Here is a 23019-nt window from a genome sequence, read left to right as displayed (position 1 = left end):
ACCAAGATCGCTACCACTACTACTATAACCACATAACCAGTAGTACTTTAACTACTACACTGCCATTACCACTACTGCCACCACTTCCTACTGCTGCTACTATTTGCTACCTCTACTACTACCACTGCCACTACTACTGTTATTACTACGACGACGACGATACTGCTACTACTGCTACCACTACTGCTGTTACTACTAGTACTTTCCACTATTAGCCTACTGCTCTTGAACCCCACGCATTTTTCGGATGTTAATGACTTGGTTGTTTCTAACTTATGCGATGTCAGCTGTTAACAATTAATAAAATATTTCCAATTACAATACATTAATGAAAACAAATACACAAAAAATTGTTACATTAGATATAGCCTAGTGTATTTGCAACATAGCAGCTGTGTGTGCGCGTGCATCTCTGTGTACGCGTGCGTGCGTGCGTGTGTGAGCGTAAACATGCGTGCGCGCTTTCCATGTCCATGCCCTTGCCTGCGTCGTGCCGCTCGTTGTGTTTGATCCATGCTGGGCTATAGTGTGCTTGCACTCGGCACTTTGACGGACAGACGGATAGCAGTCATTTGCTGCTGCTGAGACTGCTGAGCTCACTTCATCACAGTCCTCATCGAGTAGCGGTGAAGCAGTCAGCGCTGGGATTCCTTCAGTCCTCGGTCGGGGATGCGCATCTGGACCGGAGAGTGTCCCGGGGACAATTACGCGTCAAGGCGCTCTACTGTACCTACTGTCCCTCTCCCCCCCACTTCCCACTGAGGAAATAATCACACCGGCTGAGGACTTTTTGGTTATTTTGACAGGATGGCTGGCGCAAAGTGCCTTCTGAAAACGCCGAGGTAAGCGACTGCTTATTATCCCGCAATAAGGACCGTTTAAAAAATGTCGATGAGCATACAGCGTCTACCCAAAGGAAGAATCACTATAGTTTTCCTATGTAAATATAGTGTCTGCAGTACTCAGTAGTGAGTGTTTAGTGACATTATGGTAGTTTTTAATCACCTATAGTATCACTATAATATTCCCACAATATAGGCTCTAGGGACATATTTTTTGCTGTTAGATATGTAGCCTATATAGTATCCTTCTAAAATGTATTAGATTACTATAGTGTTTTATTTAAGGCAGGGATGAAGTGAGTGTATGAACGCTAGTGCACTGACTTTTATATTGCATTTAATGAAAGCGCAAACAAAGTGTATGTACAAAGAGTGTACATTTGTGCTCTGACAGAGCGCATTACTGTTAAAAAAAATCCATGCAGCGTGTTGCAGTAAAACCGTTTTCATAGTAGACTGTCACAGTGTGCAGTAAACACAATGTCTCAGCTTGCATTGCCTGACCGATGGTGATATGAAATATGTGGCACTGAAGAAAAGTGGACAACTGTAGCGTTGCAAATCGAAGCGTTAAATTTCTCATAATATCTTAGCCTATATCTTAATATCCACACAATATATACATACATATGTTCAAATGCCTCAGTCTGTTGTCTGTTTATTTCATCTGGGTTGGATCTAGTGATAATGGTAAAAGCTACCTCCATGAACCCGCCTGAACATCTTCAACTCGTCATATTGAATGTTTTGGCCTAAATGACCCTTTCCACAGCTTCATGATGAAGTGTGGGCTACTGAGGCGGTGATACCTAAACTTGCCTATCTGTATAAACCAACAAACTGTTGGCCTTTGAACACTCAGCTTGGCAAAATGCCCGACCATATGAGCATTTACAATACAGACTTGATCCAGGTTTTTGTAAGCCAGACATTTCAGGGGTTAATTGTATCCTCGCAGCAGGTTGGTGCCTGGTGGATACCTGGGGCCCCGGGGACACGAGAGCGCACCAACCTGTCAATCAGCACTGTCTCGTGATGGAAAGGTCGTTACGCGCAAAGATTAGAAACGAGGTCGTGCGTGACCAAATCCATCGTGCTATAGTCTTATCCAATTTTCAGGGAAAATCACCCCACATTTGCATGCGTTTCTCATCGGGGAGACAAACACCGCAGACAAGCCGGTATCGCCGTTGTTTTTACTGTGTTTTTCGGTGCTTTTCCAATTTTCTGCATGCTGTACCATATCCACCGCAGAAGCATTGCCTCTAAAGACTGTTTATCACTGTGTGTATGTGTGTGTGTGTGTGTGTGTGTGTGTGTTTGTGCGTGCGTGCGTGTGTGTGTATGTGTGTGTGTGTGTGTGGGGGGGGGGGGTGGTGGATGTGCCTTGGAGAGATATTTAAAGCACATCCTACCCAGTTGTCTACATCATCATTTGACTTGTTTTGCAGCTTTAGGGACTGACAGTGCATCCGACCATCCACAGCAAACTCACTTTCTCTTTGAGACAATTATTTGCTTCAAACACGTTCATTAACTGCAAATAGATACAGTTATTTGATCCCTTCAGGGCTTTCAAAATGGAATGCCTTTAATTTGCTTTGAAATATGTGGATTACAGAAAAAAAACAGCTGCTTCTATTTAAATATGCATCCCCAGTCTCTTTATTTTCCAAATTGATCCTCATTAATGCCTTTCCAGATAAGCGTTGATGTGGCTTATCTCAGTGAAAGCATGCACAGATGATAATGAAGCCTTCCTGGGATATTTGAGCTTTCTGTGTTGTTTCAGGTTCACCGTAGTCTGACAGACATTCCCATCACCACGACTTTTGCCATTTTGTTTGAGCGTTTATCTCTTTTTGTCCAACTGAATATCAAAATTGTGTGTTTTTTCCCCCTCAAAACATCAGTGTCTTTCTAAAATACTGAAAATCCATTAAGTCAAATCTCAGGAATTTGATTCTCCTATTGATGACCATGCATCGTTTTGACCCTTTACAATGCGTTGTAATTTGTAAACTGTGTGCAGTGTCAATTAATGTAATAATACACAACTGGTTAAATTGAAGATAGGCTGTGGGGTTTCTGGAAGACACGATAGTCTAATTTAAAAGGCAGTAATTCACTAATGGGTGCAGCAGTCGGGTTTGGCTCCATGCCAGAGAGAGCCTGTCATGAAGCTGTTTATGCAGTTCATGCAACAAGAGAAGACATACAAACATCCCCATAGAAACCTTTTAGCAGGTGCTAGAGTCCAGTTACTTATACAGGATAATATGATTAAAGAAAGACTTGATATCCGAAGAAGACCTAGACTTAAAACTCATTGCATTGACAGCAGTATATGGCGTTCACCCAGGTTGGCCATAAACTAATAGGCTTTCTGAGGCACAAGCTGGGACCTCGGAAGCTTCCCTGACACTGAATATTTAATTCAGTCTCCTTTTTAATTTTACATTCTAAGGGAAATGTGAGGGAAAGCCTCCCTAGCATCTCCATTGTTAAAACGAAACAGTCATGTACTGGCTTCCTGGCAATTAGCCTACAAAAGCTGTCTAGTTAACACATCGGGTGTGTGACGTAGCCACACAGTGTGAACAGCCACGACACACAGTGGGCTGCTCCAGCCGGAGCAGTGCTGACCCCTCCTCGCCGATTCCAGACTTTTTAAAGAGTCTGGTGTAAGAGCAGGGCGCTTGACAAGGACCTGTTCTGACAAAGCCAACTCGTGCCTTTTTGCCTTGCAGTAACTTCCAGTCGTCTGCCATGTTTGACGGCTCCGAGTCCACCGAGGTGGAGGGAGGCAGCACAGAGAGCACCATGGCCTCCTCCATCACCGCCTGCAAGAAGGTAAACACACCCTGCTGGGGAGTGTGAGGGTGAGGGAAGTGTGTGTGCGTCCCCCTGTCTGTCCCTCTGTCTGTCTGCCACTCGTCTGTCTGTCTGTCTGTCTGTCTGTCTGTCTGTCTGTCTGCCTGTGCACCTGCCTGTCATATCTGTCTCCCCGTCTCTCTGCCTGCCCGTCTATCTGTCTGTGTGTTTCCAGCAGCGCTGGAGGTTTTCATTTCCTCCTCCAGGGTGCCGCTGACACCCAGGGGTTGTGTAATAAGAGGGACGGCGAGGCCCTCGGGTCAGGCCAGTTGATATATCATCTCCCACTGCCAGAGAGACAGGAGGGGAAATAGTACAGATCAGTGGGCTGAGGTGAAGGCTAGATTGAATTTCCTTTCAAGGTGCGTGTATGTCTGTGTGTTACTGTGTTATTGTACGTGCCGGCTGGCTATGTCTGTGTGTGTATGCGAGTGTGCAAGTGCACTCGCTGGTGTGCGTGTTCCTAATTAGCCTGCCGCCCATGATCTTAACTGACTTCCACTCAAGTCTCCTGTAGAGTGCGGAGGGACATGAGGTGATGTCTTTCTTATAATTGGGCCTCAGGTTCCGCTGACCTGTGCCAGGCTTTGATATAATCGCCCTTAGTGAGATCAGCTGAGTCGACGTCACCTTCACCTGGCCGAGGGCCCACACAGATGGCCGTCCCAGAGGGGGCTTCCATAAGGGGGCATGGATTAGCACTATAAATACACATTGACATGGATTACTTGCAATATCTACTATATTTTATAATGATTTTTTGAAACTCTTATGGCTGTTCACATCTACACTGATAACTATGAAGATAACTATAAACTATAATGATACATTGTCATGATACAACGATATCTGGGATAAGTTCCTCTGCAAATGAAACCGTCACTGCAGTAAGGTGCCGAATTCTACTACCTTCTTTCTTAGCTGGTTGAAATTTTTTGATTGTTTTCTCTCATCCAAAAAATCACTCTGAGATCAAACCAAAGCTAGAATTATAGTTATCGTTTTGGAGTTTTTATAGTTATCGTTGTAGAGGGAACACAGACATTCTATTTACTTATAACGACTTACATCTTTTTATAGTTATCTTTATAGTTCTAGATGTGAATGGGCTTTAAGCATGATTTGTCAAGCAAAATGTGCATACTAACTTCAGAAGAAGAGCTTTGCTAACAGCATGTGATCTAAAATATTTCAGTTGCCATATGTTAGTACAAAAGTAGTTTTTTGCCCTATTTAATATTGCAGAAATTATTATCATTATTATTTTAAGAAATCCCTCTTCGTTAGATGGGCAAGCTCTGGTACTGTAATAAGCATCACAGGAAACTTGTTTCATTGCATCTTTGTACAGAAATTGGGATCATAACTAAGTGGTCATAAAACTTCAAAAGCCTTTTGCAATATGCAGGCAAGTCAATAATCTATGACACTCAATATATCAGTGTGCCAGTGGGACAAAGACACGTGTCTGTCATTAATAAAGGCAAATCTATGGCTTGACTTTTCACCCTAAAGGCTTCATTAAGATTCCCCCTCTGGGAGAAGGCAATAACTGTATCTAGTGTGGAGTGTCCGGTTAGCTGACGGAGTATTGATTCTTTCCTGTGGCCACTTAACCTGGAAATAAAGGGCCAAAGGAAAGGTCAATTGATCCCATCAACAAGAGGGGAAAACACAGAGATTGGCAGATGAAAGTGAAAGGGTGAGTTGGAAGGTGTGTGTGTCACGGGGGCGGGGTTGGGGGGGGTTTTATGGGTCATATGTTCCATGTGTGTCTGTGTGTGTATACATGTAAGGTATATGCCTTCAGTGCTGCTGTACCTCAGTGTGTTTTCTGTGTTGCAGGTGCTGTGCAGTAACAGTGTGCTGGACTCTTCGGAGTACTGGCTGAGGAATGAGAAAGCGCTGTGCAGACTGGGCCTGCTGGACGACGACACAGAGGGCAGCTGCACCACAGTGAGTAGCATACTGAGGACGGTGAAACATGGACATCCTTTTGGCAATGATGATGGGCCAATGTGTCTCTAGTAGAGCGTCTTTGTGGCCCCAAATGGCAGCGAGAGGTAACTGCTTGAATTTTGAGGCTTCAGAACCCAGAAATCATATATTATTATGTCAGTAAACCGCACACTCTTTGGCCCTCAATTTCTTCCTGTTAGTGGGTGGTGGGGGTGGAGCCGGGGGAGAAAATGTTTTCTCAGCAGGTTGAGTCCAGCTTCCTCTGGATGGAGCGATCACTCGCTGCTGTTTAGGAGACAGTTTTGTATTTTGCTCTTAAGTTTTGATTTATCATTTCGTATGCGTGGAGACGATTTCTCACCAGTGACCCATTCCTGACTGCAGAATTTAATTGGGGCAATTAAGGCAGATCTACAGTGTTTCAATTGTGGGGATCAGACACTCTTCTCTGCCGCAGCCCCACTTTGTGATTTAGGCTGATAAGATGGGTGTATTTTTACCTAAAATATTGAGTAGTGCAGCTTAAAGACACTGTTTTCCTCAACCTTTTCCTTAAAAAGGCAAAAAAATAGGACAATGGAGTGATAATTTCACTCTGTTTCAATGTAATTCTTCGTGTTAAGATAATATTGTAGTGAGATAATGTTTCCAGATTGAATGTAATTCTTGAAACGAGGTGATTTACACTGGAAACAAAAGAAATGGCAGATGTTTTCACTTGTTTTGAGATTTTGATTCACTGTTGGCCACTATGCAGCTCTAATGGAGCAGTTTGTGGTTAAGTGCCTGACTTATGGGAGCCCCTTGATGTAGTTTTTGATGGAGGGGAGATATTGCCAAAATCACTGTATTAATTTGTCTCAAGGCCTTTACTTTGCAACTTGTATTTTATACATCAATATTTGTGATTGAGTAAAAAAGATTTGAAAAAATAAACCCATATTCATAAACTGATTTTCACAAATATTTTGAAACTTGTGGTTGTATATTAAAATTTGTGGTTGTGAATGTGTAGAAAAGACGTTACATTACAAACCATCACACATGCAACTCCACTCTTCATGTGGCTTGCTGTTTACAAGTACATTGATGAGTACAGATGTGTCTTTTAAAGACATTTGACACCGCTGATGTGATTAGCCAATGGGGGTGCAGGATTTTATGTCCTTTTTTTTACAATCCAATCAGAGAGACATGTTGTCTGAGCATGGTTGCCAGGTCTGCTAATGAAAAAGAGGATTTGGCTTGTGTTTTTCAGTCTTGAAAATGATTTGTAAAAGTGAAAAACACATTAATTTTCCCATGTATGAATACAAAATAATTTCTCCTAAACAATTAGCTGCATGAAATATACCAGAACAGCATATTTGAATAAATGTACTAAGCTATGCAATTCCATTCCACTAAGAGACTGTTAAAAACTCAGTTTAGTCTCAGCAGGCTGTGAGTAATTAAATCAAGAGAGATTGTTTTGTATGGTAAATGCATCCCTATCATGTTTATTTCACTGTACTCTGTGACTTATTAAAAACATCATAAAGGGTTCATACTGTATCTCATATCTCCCAAGGATTTCAGCAGCTTCACTCACACACAGGCACACTCGCACTGAGCTACACAAGTATTTAAACAAGACTATTGTACACAGATTAACTTTATGTGCAGATTGTCATATTGTCTTGTGTACATTTAGTTAATTCATTGCTACCACATTTTCCAATCTGGGTGTGTTGAATGCAGTTACTTCTACTAATTATAATAATATAATAGTACTAGTGATCGAGTTAATGGCACAGAAGGTAGTGTTTTTGCCCTGAAGTGTGTCTGTCAGGTAGCGCTTCCTCCCAACAGACATCACAGTGACTTCCAAACAGCTGTTTTAATCTCATATATCAGAACAGATTTACTTTGATTTGAGAAGATTATGTAACCTCTTTTCCATCAGCGCACTTAGTTTTCTATCTGAAAAGTTTTGATTCAATGTGGGCTCATAGAGTCGGCTGTGCTCTTTGGAGGCAACAGTAACCTGGGAGGACGAGCTGCCTGACAGACACACAGCAGGGCAGCAAAGCTCCTGTTGCACCAGAGACATAATATTAGCTCTAATGGGAATTCTATTGTTTGCAAGAAGACACTTTATATAAATAGAGGCTAAGGCTGTTTACATGGTATTACTAATACTATTAGAATTACTTGACATATCTGCTGATGGATGAAATGTTACAACTTCTCAAATTAAAGTAACTTGTTTTATTATAGGAGAAAAAAACAGCTGTTTGGAAGTCACTGCAATGTTTTTCTGTTAGCTAGTGAGCAGGGCGAGTTTGTGCTGTTACGGTTGGGAGGAAGCGCTGCCGGTACCTTCTGTACCATTAGCTCAAATGTGAACGTTTACATAGTCTTTCTAGTACTATTATACTTGCTAGACGTAACAACACAACCAGATTGGAAAATATGATATCATTGAATTGACCAAATGTACACAAGACAATATGACAATCTGCACATGAAGTTCATCTGTCTGTTTATGATTTTTTTTTTGTTAGAAACAGAGAATTCAACACAAGCTAACTAGCTAGAAAAGCATTGTCATGGCGAGAGTCTGATTCATTACTATACAAAACAATCTCTCTTTACTGATTGTGATTCCTTGCAGCCTGCTGAAACTAAAGCTTTACACAGAGAGCAAACCCAGGTCAGATTCACCAGCAACCTGGTAGAAATCCTCTGTGTTAAGACAGTTTAAGTTGAGTTTTTAACACTCTTATAAATGAAAAGTATAGTGTCTAACATCTATTCAAAGAATCTATGCTGGTATATTTCATTCAGCTAATTATTTTTGAGAAATGATTTAATATTCATTAAAGGGAAAATTAATGTGGTTTTCACTTTTCCAACTCATTTTCGAGATTGAAAAACACAAGCCAAATTCCCCATTTCATTATCAGAACTGGCAACCATGCACTCTGCTCAGAAAACATTGCTCTCTTAATGTGTAGTCATTAGTCAAAAAGGATTTAAAACCCTACATCATATAGGCTGATGACATTGGGATACTTTCTCTTGAGAGTTGGCAACAGTGTTGTACTAACAGAGTTGTAGCTACTTTTAAACAGCAAACCACATAATTGCAGTGTATTTGTAGTTTTTCTTTGTGGGAAAAAGTTGATGCACAACCACAAGTTTCAATAGATTTTTGATTATCAGATCTTGCATTTGAGTTTATTTTTGCTAATCTTTTTTACACATTCACAAATGCAGATATACATGCACAAGTTGGAAAGTACAGGTACAACATTTGTGGAAAAATGATGTGGAAAAATGATGATAGTGATTATAGGGAGAGGAAGTCTCTTTCAATTTCTGTATCCAGATTTTCTATATCTGATATTCCAGCTGCTGAACTTTTGGCCACAAGCTCACTTATCTAACCACGATGCCACCACATAACATATTTATTCATGGCGTTTTTGTACCCTGTACCCCTGCATGTTATTAGCATGGATTTACACCATTTGCCAAAACTGCATCCCTGCCTACTGCAACACATTTTCCATTTCCATTCCTGCCAAATGTTGCCATGTATCATGCAACAGTTAAGGTGGTGGTAAATATGCAACTTTTTGAAAAAATGGTTAATATTGCCTTTAGCGAGAATATGTAGCAAGTCACTGACAAATGACACAATAACATAGTTCGATTTTAAGAACAGAAAACACAAATTTAACAAGGAATTATATAAAGAATAATTTAAAATGAAGAAAACGGTGATAATTGCCAGCAGAGTTATCCATCTGCATTACCCAGAATGTTGTCCTGTATCATGAGTTTTAGCAGGGACGTCATGGAGAGAGAGACTTCCTGTAGTAGATGTAATCTTCTTCAATCTATGAATACGTTAACAATCAATGACATGCAAGATATTACTGTGTCTAAGGTATGCAAGTGGAAAAAAAGGTTCTTGTTAATCACAAGAGTGGTAGACACAATAATTACACACTCAGTGAAACTAGAGGTGTATCATTCATTCATCATTCAATCCCCGATTAGGACAGAGGTTAAGGTTAAGGATGTGGCATCCATAGAGATATAACACTGTTGTATACACTGGTGTTATATCTCTATGGTGGCATCACCATGAAAACTATGCATGGAGTTAGGAAAAGGAATAGATGAAGAGAGCAAAAAAGAAGAGCTGTGAGCTATAGAGGAGATAAATGTTTTACATCTTAAGCTTCTTTCTCACGTAGTTCTGACTGCAATTTGTCTCTTTTGATCACTCACTCATTTTCAATTGCAAGTTGACCATGAACTGCACTCAGGATTTACATCTGTAAATGGGAGAAAGGAACTTGTTTGTTGGTAAGAATAACAGGTGTACAGGAGTGTTACTTGGGTATACTGTATTTAGGTAGAAATGCAAGAAGTGATTGTTAGTTTCTCAGGTCTTACGTCATGCTGTTTGTTAACATGCCTTGTTATACAAAAATCAAATTTAACTGCATGAACACACTAAATAAAATGTGTTATCATTCTCCATAATGTTATGGAAGGCCCCATTTGGCCCAAAGGGACCTTCGGGTGGCCCTGATTGAAAGTATGACCAAGGTTTTATCTAGACAGAGGTTGAAATACATAATCAATTCCCTCTTATAAGACCCATCATCTGAAATCTATTTAAAAAAAAAAAAAAAGATTCTAATCCTGAGGGGGGCATTCACCCAGACTCTAGCAGTAATAATTAGTCTCTCTGAATTTCATCTCTTCAGATGTAAAATCAATTTTCTCACCTTTAGCAGCAGAAATACCTCCTCTGCTGTCCCATTGCCATTTTTTGGGTTTTGCTGACATTATGCCTCAGGACTTCTCTCGCTGAGCAGCACTATCTCTGAGCCTGAGGTCTGACCTGCACTTCGCTGATCATAGCCTCAACTCAATGATCCAGGATTAATTGCATTACCAGTGGGTCAGTTTCACAGACATGGATTAAACCTAGTCCTAGAACCATTGCAAGTAGTAGCTGTAATCCATTTCTGTGAATCCAGCCCTAGGTGCTTTGCGACAGCTTAATGTAACTTATACAGCTGGTCACTGTTCACAGTGCCAAGCTGCTGCTTCAATGGAGAGTCGGCATCAAGAATTGTAAATAACAAAAGTGTGATTAACAACAACAAGCCAAATCCAAGCCAAATCCAAGCCATGTCATTCAAAATTTCCTGTAGTGTGTCCTCAGTTGAAAAACACATCACCAATTCTGACAAACCAGTATGGGAACTTTGTATTTCTTCATTTTAATTCCAGTGTCATGGACTATAGGTGCCCAGTTGTTTGCAGTCTAAATACCAGTACCATATATGTGAAGTATTTTCCCATTTTTCCCACATTCCTTTCTAAAACACCTCAGGTCTTTCATAATCATTACCAAGGTAACAGGAAGTAGCAGTAATTTGCCAAAGAACATCATTCTCACACAATAACTTCACACTTCATAAGTGTGAGCAGCCCTATACTGAATTGAATGTTCCTGAAATCCCCAGGCACCAGCTGTATTATCTAGGACAAGATGTACATATGACTCATGCAACTGTGCGTACGAGCGGCATCCAGGATCTTTACAGAATTTATCTAAATTCACCACAGATCCCAGTGAGAGTTATGGAGCATGCATTTGCCATCCTCTAAGGTCAGGTGTCCATGTAAAATGTAGCTAATACAAGATTTGGCAATACAAGACACATTCATTACTGTAGTTTTGTGAATTTGGAATCTGGAGTGCAAAGTTTGCTTATAGCATTTGCAAAGTTATTGACCATCACATAAAGGCCTGTAAAAGTCATAGATGTATGCATGGCACCATGGCTTTCTCCTCTTCATCATTCCTGACTGGTAATGCTATTTGTGCCAACTGCCATCTTGAAAACAAAGGCATCACTTGTGCGGCCCTTGTCTGCACAGAACGGACCACTTCTCAGGCTCACACCTAACTCAGGATTATTTAGACAAAACAGTTTTATCTTCATTGTGTTTTTTTGTGTTTACTGTAAAAACAAAGCAGTTTAATCTTCACGGGTTTTGTGCAAATTAGACAATGGTCGTTCGTTTCCCTTACTCTGTATCTATATTCCATGAATCACGGGGAACATTTATGTGAGTGGGAGCAGATGTGGCCTGTCCTCCTGCAGCATCGCTCTCAGACTTTGACGTGACAAATTGCTCCTCTGCCTCTCAATTCTCTGTTCAGCTTTTCCTGCTTTACACAGCCAATCAATCAAAGTGGCGCTAGTGATTGATGACATTGTGTGAGAAATAAAGTCTTTGGTCCTGGCCTCAGCCATGCAGGGGAGCAGGGAGGAGAGGGAGGGAAAGAGGGGAAAAGTGGAGGAGGCAGGAGAGGAGTATTTTGGAGAACGGAGAGAAAGAGAGAGAGAGGGAGGGAGGGAGAAAGGCAGAGGCATAGAGCAGAATGAGAGAGAAGAGAGAGAAAAATAAGAGTGACGTATAGAAAAAGACTCTTGGTGGATGACTCAGGGTAATGAAGAAAGGAAAGGAAAGGGAAGGAAAGGAAAGGAAAGGAAAAGAAAGGAAAGGAGGAGAAGGAGAGTGCCCGGAGCATGGGGTGAACAAAGCAGCATGTGGAAATGAAGAGTATTAGTTTTTTTTATACCCTGCATAGCATTACACATTAGACTTATGACCATAATAAGCTCAGCTTTTCGCAAATGTTACGCATTGATGTCAAGGACAACTGATTATTGTTGTGATCTTGGCCTTATTTAACCTTAATGGGCCATTATGTAATTATGGGATTGATTACAGAGCTTGGGGGTATGTTTAAAGGTTAAAGGTTACATATACTCTGACTTTATTGATAGGTCATACCGTGCTTGGACTCAGGTCTATTTTTAAGAAACCTTGATCACCAAATTAGGTCACCCAGTTGAGTCTTCAGGAACTGTTTGTTCGAGAATGTGACACTCGTGTGAAAATTATACATGCATTCAGGAATAGGAATTGTCCAAAATAGTGAGCTTGAAAGGCCAAAAACTGTGAGCTAAATAAAAGATAAAAGCGTAGGATTTTCTGCTTTTCGCTCTATCACCCACCTCTGGCTGCATCATGTTGTCACCTTTGATCACTCACTCATGTTTTAATGCATGAAGTCACAGAGAAGTGTCATGTTGCTGTGATAGTCACACTGAATTTTATCACACCCCTGAGAGATTTGACAGGGTAAGCATTTTAAAGAGGGAGATGGCACCTTGCATTCTTCCTCGCAAGGCAAACAATTATGTTCCTGCATACTTAATCACTTAATGTCTGTGCATCTCATTTAAATATTGCATTTCATTAAACTGCTCTCTTTGTTGATATGTACCTATAGTTTATGTCAGTATGCACCTCTTAATACTGATATGATAATACAACGGATTAACTCCTCAAAACAACGTAGCAAAGTGCTGTATAGAAAATAAAACAGTAATAAAATAATAAAAGAACAGTAAAAAGTCACGTATGAATCAAAACCTAGGTTGAAAAGTAGTAAAACCAGGCAAATAAGAATAAGCAAAAGTCAGTATATATGTGATATCGCTACTGTAATCCCAGTCAGAATTTTACTTAGAGTATGTAGAGTACGTACTATTTTTTCAGATGCAGAACATCTAATTTCTGAACAAAACTCTTCAGTACAGTGTAATTAAAGTTGCAGTACAATCTGTCTATTTCGTCCCACTCAACACTGTCCATCCCCTTGTCTGTCTTCCTGTTTTGAACTTGTGGTCCCCAGTGGAGAGTGATCCATCCATCATTGGATTCAAACACTTCACACACTGGTTGTGTGTTGTGTCCTCACATGTCCCATCCAGGCCCAGAGAGAAGGCCCAGTGAGAGAGAACAGAATAAATATGCCATCTGCAGCAGGAGAGCTGACTTACAGCAGGATGAGAGCAGGAAGAAAAAGCCCTCTTCTTCCTCCTTAACCTTCTCCTTTTACCTCTGACTGTCCATCTGCCATTACTAAAAACTTCTCTGACGAGTTTTCCTCCAAAATGAGATGTCCACTCTTTTAAAAGTTTAGCCTTCCTCTGAATAACTAGCTCATATTCAAGTTATTCTAAGTAACTCATGAGTGGGGAGAACCAGGGCAGCATCAGCATCTTGATGTTCTCTTTAGCCCGGGGCTCCAAGCTGAGCAACTCACAGCCAAACACTAATTATGTGTGTGTGTCTGTCTGTGTGTGTGTGTGTTCCATACTCAGTACTCACCATATTGCATATTTCCTATTTCCAATGTGCAGTAGAAACACACAACTATTTATCAGCACATTACTTTCTATATAATTCATGCAACTTCCACATCTGTATTCAAGTCCTGTACATTCCGCAATTTCTTCATTTTACTGGTATTCATTTTCAGAACATTTCATGCGAAATGCCAACTAAATAGCAAACAACAAGAACCCAGTTAAAGGTAAAAGGATTGGACAACCTCAATGTGCCTGTAACATTTGTAATCTACATACATATATGTATCTCATGTTATGCTTAGTGAACATTGGATGGTATGTATTTTATCAGCGTTTAACCTAAATGTATAAGTACAAAGTAAGGCTCTGTTGTTTCCCACCAGTACATCAGATGAGTGTGTCTGTCTGGTCTCTGCACTCTTTTTAGCTGGTGGATTGCATCCCAAATTGTTATGGCAGGGTCACAGATGCGTTAAATCCCATTAAAATAAACTGATTCATTGTTTTGTTTAGTCAGGAATTCTGAATGTTGCATTAATTTTAATTAAAATAAACTTACTTGAAATTAACTATAATTAAAGTTGCAGGCTTCTGTGAGAAGTCAAACAAGTTACAGTACAGTGAGTTCATATATTTTGAGTATGGTGACCCCAATTTGAGATGAACACCTAGTCACGGCAGCATTGATGTCATACTTTATTTCCATTGAGCTTCACTAGAACTCCACATGGGCATGGGAACGGGCAGCGTACCTCAGACCCGCTCCTCTAGGGGAGTCAGGGAAGACAATGGCCATCAAAAAGGTGGACATGCGTAGATGTAGCCTTGTGTTTGTTGCTCTCTCCCCGAGAGGAAATGTTTGGAAAATGCTGAATGTCAGTACCAGTGCAAGAAAAAAGTAGGTAGAGGGAAATTGGCTACCATTGTATGGGTGCTGTAGCCTAGAAATTGGTCCATAATTGGTCCAGCTGCTGCCAGTACCAAAGTAATTAAGTAATTATTTTAAGTGGCCATATTTTCATTGTTGCTACAGGAAAGAAAGAGCACAGAGCAAACATATATGTATCTATATCTATATATAAGCAAGGAATATCGTATAACAAATGTGCTTTTGTATTTGGAATCATGAGAACAAAGTAAAAAAAGAGCCATAATTAAAGAAAAAAGGGAGACAGAAGAACCAAGAAGAGCAGCTGTGTGTGGGAGGATCAGAGTAGTGAGCGGAGCAGGAGGGTTGCTGCTCCTCAGCAAGTGGTAGTGGGGTTTGATGGACAACGGAGACGGAAAATATTGGTCTTCTACTAAAACTATGGCTAAGTATTTGGATAACCCTGATTTGTATGTGTGTAATTGCACACTGGGTAAATTGTGTGTGCATGCGGCTGTGTGTCTTTCTGTGCTGGTCTGTGTACTTGTACATGTGTCTGTGTGCACGCTTGTGTGTGAGTGTGTACTTAGTAAAAGAGAGAGAGACATTTGCCTGCCAGACAATCTTATATCTCCAAGGCCAAATGGGAATTTGTGCCGAAATAGGCAGAGACAATTGAACTTTGTGTGTATTAGAGTGTGCGTATGTGTGTGTGTGTGTGTGTGTGTGTGTGTGTGCGTGTGTGTGTCCATTATTGGGATCCAGGTCTCCCACACACAAGTTCATTCAAGGTCTGCAGAGGCAGAATTCATCATCTGGAACCTGGGGATGAGGATTGAGCCCATTCCTCCACCTCTCTTGCATGCTTTTATAAAGGAGAGAGAGCAGTCATCCCTTTTCATTTTTATTTTAGTTTTGGCCATAGATTTTCCATATCACATCAATCGTGGCTGCTCTGCATTCCTACCATCTCAAAGTAAAACCAGTGAAACATGTCATGCCCCGCTCATAATGCAGACACCCCTTGAGCCAGTCAGTAACAAGATGCACCATCCCATCATCTCCAAGTTTCATCCAAATATGACCAAACTGTGACATCTATCCCTCTGATTTCATTGTGTGGGGGACAAAAAATGCTAATGGAGTGGACTGCACACTCTCCTTTGAAAAACAGTCCCCAAGACGCCCTTCATATTACCTTGCAGTAACATCGATTGGATCGTTTAGACGTTGTTTATGGTAAAACTAATAGACTCCCTGCCCCACTGCTGCTGACTGCCTCTGGGTCTGCTCCAGATTTTTTCTCCCGACGTCGTTTCTCTGCCGTCCAGCTGATCTCATTGGTCGGGCAGCACAGGTGATCGGAGTCACCCTGAGTTTCAAACTGGCTGGCTGGGCCGATGTTGAGCACAGCTGTAGATTTGTCCATGGGTTGAGCATCTAGTGAAGCGAGAAACCCTGGAAGGCACCCAGATCTCTGCTACAGCAGGAGTTCTGAGACAACACGATGGGGGAAATGCAGGAGATTTACACATGAGGAACGCTAGGCCCAGATGCTTACTTTTCACCCACTTAGTTTCCTACATTTATATCAATGACATGTCATCAATCACCAGCACTCTGTGACTGGCTATTTCTCTCTCATCCGGAACACTGTTTAATCTAAGTCCTTGAGTTTTATCTCTGTGTCTCTCTCCCTCTTTTTGTCTCCCTGTTTATTTTTACTCCATCAGCCCTTAAGTCAGATATAAGTTTATGCTAGTGAGCGTGTGTCTGCCAGTACGTCTGTGGAAAATTGATAGAATGTGAAGGTGTCTCTGTCTCTCAGAAGGCCACAGTGACAGAGATGACCGGATGGCCCTCTGTTTCCTCTGCAGCCCATATTTAGAGTGTCTGCCTCTCGGCTCCCGCCGCCTGATGGGGTTAAATTGCTTCACCCTTCTCAAGGTCAAAAGCGTCTATCACCTCCCATCTCCTCCCTTTTCCTCTAACTCTACGTCATCTGCAGGCAGCTTGTTGGCAGCTGGGCATAAGAAGTAGTCACTGCTTTTCTGGTTTGATTTTCAGTATCAAGAGTACCCAAGACTGCCAAAGTGCTCCTGAGCAAGAGCCCCAAACCTCCTCTGTATACAGTATATTAGTGTGCATTTGGATGGATGGGGATGGATGAGAAGGATGTGAAATGGAAATCAAGCTAAACGCTGAAGTAGAACGTAACAGGCTAATTGCTTGCACAATGTCATTGAGGTATCATTGAGTAGCAAAAACAATGAGGTGATTCTTTGTTCATATATACAGTACATTAGTAGGTATATACATGTATAGATATCTGCATCCATCCAAGATATCACAGAGCAAAATAAAAATGACAATTAAAGTGCTATTTCTGTGGAAGGGGTCCATGCATAATTGTGAGAAACAGAAAGAATAGCCTGTGGAAAGTATAATAGGGAAGTAGTTTTCCTCAGGCTAAACAAAGAATTTAAAGGCCATTTAAAAAAAAAAAAATCAAAATAGGGTCAGCAAGAGGCAAAATGAGGTCATTGTCTGTGGTTTCAGTTGTTGGTTTAGAATGATCCCAGGTTGTGTGTGTTGATGTTGACATTTCACACCCGTTCTGACAGAAAGGTCCTCGTAACTCTCACACCACGGATCTGAACAATAGACAAGCAAATGAGCGAACTGTTTGTGTTTGTCAATGACTGATGGCTGGCTTTTTGAAGGAAAGTTAACAATGGAGAAGCCCATTTGGTATTCAAATAAATGTTATAGGTGACAAATGCGGTCCATGAGAGGAAGAAGAAAAAAAACTTTGATCAGGAAGAGACAGAAACCTTTTCAAACGTTTTCAAATTTTCTGTCACTGTCAGCTGTCACTGACCGCACATTTTTTATACTGGCTAACTCCATTTTCAAGCTACAATCATCACATAAGACTTAATAGTCTGGAAAATATTATTTTTGACTGGATCGTAGCAGATTGGAGGTACAGACTTGTGCTGAATATGCTGTATTACTACTTTAATGAGGGACATTTTGCTTCATCCGGTAAACTGCCCTGCTTACAGCTTTTGTTATTGTAGAGTATTTTCCTCTCCTTATCTCAGCTTTTACTGTGATAATTCAAAACCAGGCCATCTCATAACGGCTGGAAAAATATGCAACGTATAGCAAAATAACAACATTATTTTGAAAAATAAACTCTGAGTTTATTGACCTATTTATTGCAGCTGCGCTTTGTATTTTACTATCATTGTCAAATGTGTCTTCAGCTAGAAGACAGATGGATAACATGGCATGAGTGCTGTAGAAAAAATAGTGAAGAACATAGGCCTTGATGCTGAATATACAGCAACAGACTGCAGGCAATACAACAGACACATGCATCGGCTTCTATACCTTGACATCCTTTAAAGTCAGTTGAGAGAGAGAGAGAGAGCTTGGAGCAAACAGTCCTGGTTGAATACAACATGGATAAAGGAAAAAAGATGCAAAAGACGAGAAAGAAAAGAATGTATGTTATCTCACAAGCGCTGAGGCACTTTCAATGTGCAGCAAGATGAATTAAGCACACCTCAAATAGTTCAAGTAAAATGAAATAGTTCAGATTATTGGAAAGCAAGTCTATTTTCCGCAGGTATGGGAAGGCGTTAATGGGGGGAGATAGCAGTAGGTAGAGCAGATATGGAGAAGGCATCAGTAAAAGAAAGACAGCAGGATCCTACCTGTCAGTGTTTCACAATGAAGAGATAGATAATAAAGCTGTGGGAGACTGCCTCAGTGACATATATTAATAGCACCTAGTGTGATTAATAATGACAGGCATGGCAATGTTTAAACCTTAGACATACAGTATATAGCAATATATATGCCCAAAAAATATATATCTGTCATTTGGCTGACACTTTTATCCAATGCGCCTCACAGTACCGTGCACACACACATTGTGAGTGTGGGTGGCTCAAGTGGGAGCTGAACCCCCAACCCTGTCAGTGTTAGAGCCATGCTTCACTCATTGAACTACAGTTGGGCTTTGCCAGCTTAGGTCGGAGGCGATGTGCTGCGGAATCAAACAGCAGTGCTCGGACAGTCCCAGACTCCCAGCGCTAACACGAGGACACCATCACACACCATTAAACCGGGAGCGAGAGCCGAAGGGGGCCGAGAGAGAGAGAGAGGCAGAGAGTGTGAGAGTGAAAGAGTAGAGATGAAGAAAGAGAGAGAAAGAGGGAGTGGAGAGATAGACAAAAGAGACAGAGAGAAAAGGGAGAGATGGAAAGAAAATCATTGATGATTTACACCTGCTGTTAGAAGCCCCTGAGAGAGGAGACACTCTTTGAAAGGGCTCTGCCAATGAGAGCCACTCTGTAGTAGCATGGCATGGCAGACAGCTATAGTTTCTAAATGGTGAGTCACTTGGGGGGAAACTGTCATTTTGTCTGGTTTGTAGGGTTTGTGACAGAGAAATGGCAGCGGGGAAGGCGATGTAGTAACTTCACCATTACAGCACTCTGACTTCTGGAACTCTTTTTTACTCTAATTCCTCGTAGCTCAGCCTTCGTTTTAGCTTCCGGTCATGCTGTTACTCTAATGCTCTCTCTGACTCTGACTCTGTCTCTCTCTCTCAGATTTGTTTTGTGAATCTGGACCATCAGAAAGTGGACCATTGTGATGACGAAAGCATCAAGGTGAGCAGAGCCTTCGTCCCCGCTCCCTCCGTCCCTCCTCTCGTCCGCTCCCTCTCCCTCTCCCTCCCACCTTTCATCCCCTGTGATCTCTGTTCCTTGCGTCTCACATATAAGCTGCAACCATTGGCTCAGTTGCCATGGATTCAGGATCATTAGCCAGAATTAGACGGTTGATTTGTTTAGATAATGTGCAGATTTGTGCTGCTGGTGGTGGCAGTGGTGGGCGAACAGCAATCATTTCACATGATTTGAGACTTCTCACAGAAAGGATTTTATAATTATATATCTCTGTGTTGGAAGCACAGAGTCAATATCATGTTCTGTTAAGGCTTTTGACTGGAGGTTTTTTTTATTATTATGTACCTCTGTGGTTGGCATCTCTCCTGCAGAAACTGGCGTCGGTGTCTCCAGACCTGCCAAAACTTGTTGAATCACTGAGTGTCCACCAGCCCAAAGAGAATGAGATCCTACTGCTTGGTGGCCTGGAAGCCTCAGACACGTGCCAAACTCACCCACACTCCCTGTCACAGGTGAGTTTGCCTTGATGTATTCAAATCCTTGGAAGTACTTTCAGTGTTTGATTTAATCGGCCTGGAGTGCAAGCTAGCGAGTGCAAGCTGTCCTTTTGTACAGCAATTTGTACAGTAGTTTGTGATTATAATTTTGTGCTAGGCCAAGATCAACAAATACACAGGAAGAGAATTCATTTTAACTAGTAACTCCCCCCATCTCACTCCAATAAAAAAGTCCCCCCCTCATCTACCTTACACTAGCTGCACTATGGAAAGCTAACATTCTAGCTACCATGTACAGGAAACACCCTCTCAAAGTTATGATGGGTATAGAACACTGGATTTCATATTCCTATTTATATTTCAGAAAATTATGAAACTGGACTCTTGTTACAGATTCTAAACCAGGGATGGGCAGTCGTGTGCCTAAACTCTCTAACCCCACCCCAGCTCCACACACACACACACACACACACACACACACACACACACACACACATAACAGTAGTCCTATCTGTAACTATGGCTATGCCCATGTAGCTACTCATGTATAGACCTTTCTGATGTTTTTGAAAATAAAATGTTTTCTTACAGCCATTGACCATTTCAAAGATTTCTTTTTCATATTAACAGAGCCACATGCTGGTTTGGGTCCTTTTAATTTGAAACTGCTAAAACTCCCCAAACACATCATTGCTATTAAAACGCCGTCCTAGAATCAATACACAGCCTGAGCAGCTGCACAGACAATTAGCCTTACATGAATAGAACCAATGATTTTATATCAACATGTAAAAGGAAGAAAAACACAAGGAGAGATACATAAATACAGTACGTCTGAAGGTTTGATTAGGATGCTTATAATATATCTCATCATTTGTGTGTCTCAATGTGTGTGTATGTGTGTGTGTGTGTGTGTGTGTGTGTGTGTGTGTATGTGTATATGCATGTGTGTGTGTGTGTAATTGTGTGTATGGTGCTTGGTTTGTGTTTGTTTATGTGTGCCTTTCTGTGTGTTCAGTACGTGTGTGTATACATGTACAACTTTGTGTATGCATGATGTGTGTGCGTGTGCGTGTATGTGTGTATGCATGCATAATATGTATTTATACATGTTCCAATCAGGGCCAGCAGCAGCGGCGAGGTGCAGGCGTGTGCCTGGTTCAGTGTTCGGGGCAGAGACGCTCCACCCAACCTGGCAGCATCATCTTTGAGATAAACAAGTTCCTGATTGGCCTACAGTGGGGAAAGGAGCGGCAGCTGCTGCAGGGCCGAGCGGCCGGACAGCGGCTCGATGATGACACCAACCGCTCCATCTCTTCCATAGAAGAAGACTTCTTAACCGCCTCAGAACACCTGGGAGACGACAGTGAGGATGATGGCTTCAGAAACGGTGAGCCTCATTCACATGAGTTTTTTTTTGCTTAAGTCTTTGAGTGTTGTTAAGCATTTGCAAACCTAAATTCTTACTAAAAGTGATCATGTGCAACTTATACAACTTATAATGTGCACAGCGATAGTTCAAAGAAAAATTTTTTACATTTATGCATTGTAATTAGCAGTTTTATGCACTGATGAATGCTGAACTTTCATAAGAATGTTATTATTATAGCAGTAAAGATTAAATCTGTCAATTTAACAATTCATGGTTGTTGCCTGAGTCCTGGTGTACTTTCTGTCCTTTATGTGGTCCTGTGTACAACTTAATTGGTGGAGTATGATTGAACTATCACTGTAAGGGTCAGAGATTTGGCCATGTGCACTGAATATATGTACACATGCAACTGTATAGCCTGAACAGCCTCAAGATGTTGCTGTCGTACATTTGCATTTACTTGGTTGTTCCAAAACAACTCAGATGTGAAAAACACTCAAAAGTTAAATTTTGTTGATGAAATTCTGTTGTTTATTGTTAAAATCATCCTTAAACATCTTAGAAACCGGCTACTCTATATCCAAGTCCATCTATTGTGCTATTCTCCTCATCCATGTGATGTGTGCCTCTAGAACAGGGTTTCCCAAACCTCTCCTCGAGTACCCCTTGTCCTGCATGTTTTAGATCTCTCCCTGCTCCAACACAGCTGATTCAAATGATGAACTCTTTATCAACCCCTGAAGCTGCTTGTTAACAAGCTGATCATTTAAATCAGCTGTGTTGGAGCAGGGAGAGATCTAAAACATGCAGGACAAGGGGTACTCGAGGAGAGGTTTGGGAAACCCTGCTCTAGAACATGCAGACCAAATCCAAATCCAAATTTTGAAAATAAGAGTGATAAAAATAAGCCAAACAAGCCCTTGTATAATACAGTATTATGGCCTTGTATATAAATATTTGCATGTTTGGCCCATGTATCACTGCACAAACAGCATAATAACATGATTATAAATACGTCCATAAGTAATAATTTACTTTGCTGTGTCACAGATGGGATTTTACAATAGTTCTAAAGGCTTGGGGTGCCTAAATACTTGATTTGTTGCAGTGTAATACATATTCTCTCTAAATCTCTAAACACTGCTCCAACTACTGAGGCTTCTCCTCCTCTTCTTTTTAATGGGAAGGACAGCCATTCTGCAGTCAGTGCACACACAGGGAGCTTTATTCACCAGCAGTTTTCCTTTCCTTCGTGTGGCCTGTCATTCCTCATCTATAAAGCCACTTCTCTTTGGCGGGGTGCACAGTTCAGTTCCTTACGATCTGTTATGGCTTGTGTAGTTGAGAGCAGCTAGGTTAAAACAGATCAATGCTAGTCTTCATTTAGATAGATATGGCCCTGAGCTCAGCAGCACCACAACACAGAGGAGCCTATGTTAATCTATAATTAATCTTACATGTGAAATTAGATCCAACACAGCCAAGGTTTCACTCTCCTTTCAGTCAATGTAATATTAAAAACTAGATCATCACCGATAAGAATGGTCTTTACTTTCCCTGGGGGGGTTGGCGTAGCTTTTTTATGGACAATTGAATAGTTTAATTCTAAAATGATAGCCACCATTTCAAAAACATGACACCTACTCGTACAAAAG

General features: G+C 41.2%; 1 protein-coding gene across 1 annotated transcript in view; it reads left to right on the top strand.

Annotated features, from left to right (window-relative positions):
- Window positions 1-807: 807 nt before the first annotated feature.
- sphkap (SPHK1 interactor, AKAP domain containing) overlaps window positions 808-23019 on the top strand; it is a 31677-nt gene continuing 9465 nt past the window's right edge. The window contains exons 1-6 of the mRNA XM_071530128.1: window positions 808-842; window positions 3593-3695; window positions 5562-5672; window positions 19418-19477; window positions 19867-20007; window positions 21115-21382. Coding sequence (XP_071386229.1) covers window positions 808-842; window positions 3593-3695; window positions 5562-5672; window positions 19418-19477; window positions 19867-20007; window positions 21115-21382 — 718 coding nt within the window. The remainder of the gene's footprint in view (window positions 843-3592; window positions 3696-5561; window positions 5673-19417; window positions 19478-19866; window positions 20008-21114; window positions 21383-23019) is intronic.

The sequence above is a fragment of the Centroberyx affinis genome, unplaced genomic scaffold, assembly GCF_046629955.1.
Source record: "Centroberyx affinis isolate AG114_WGS23_722 - 3 ecotype Tasmania unplaced genomic scaffold, CSIRO-AGI_Caff_v1 ptg001882l_1, whole genome shotgun sequence".
NCBI classification, from domain to species: domain Eukaryota; kingdom Metazoa; phylum Chordata; class Actinopteri; order Beryciformes; family Berycidae; genus Centroberyx; species Centroberyx affinis.
Note: the sequence above shows the minus strand (reverse complement) of the source record. Positions and strands in the feature narration are given on the sequence as shown.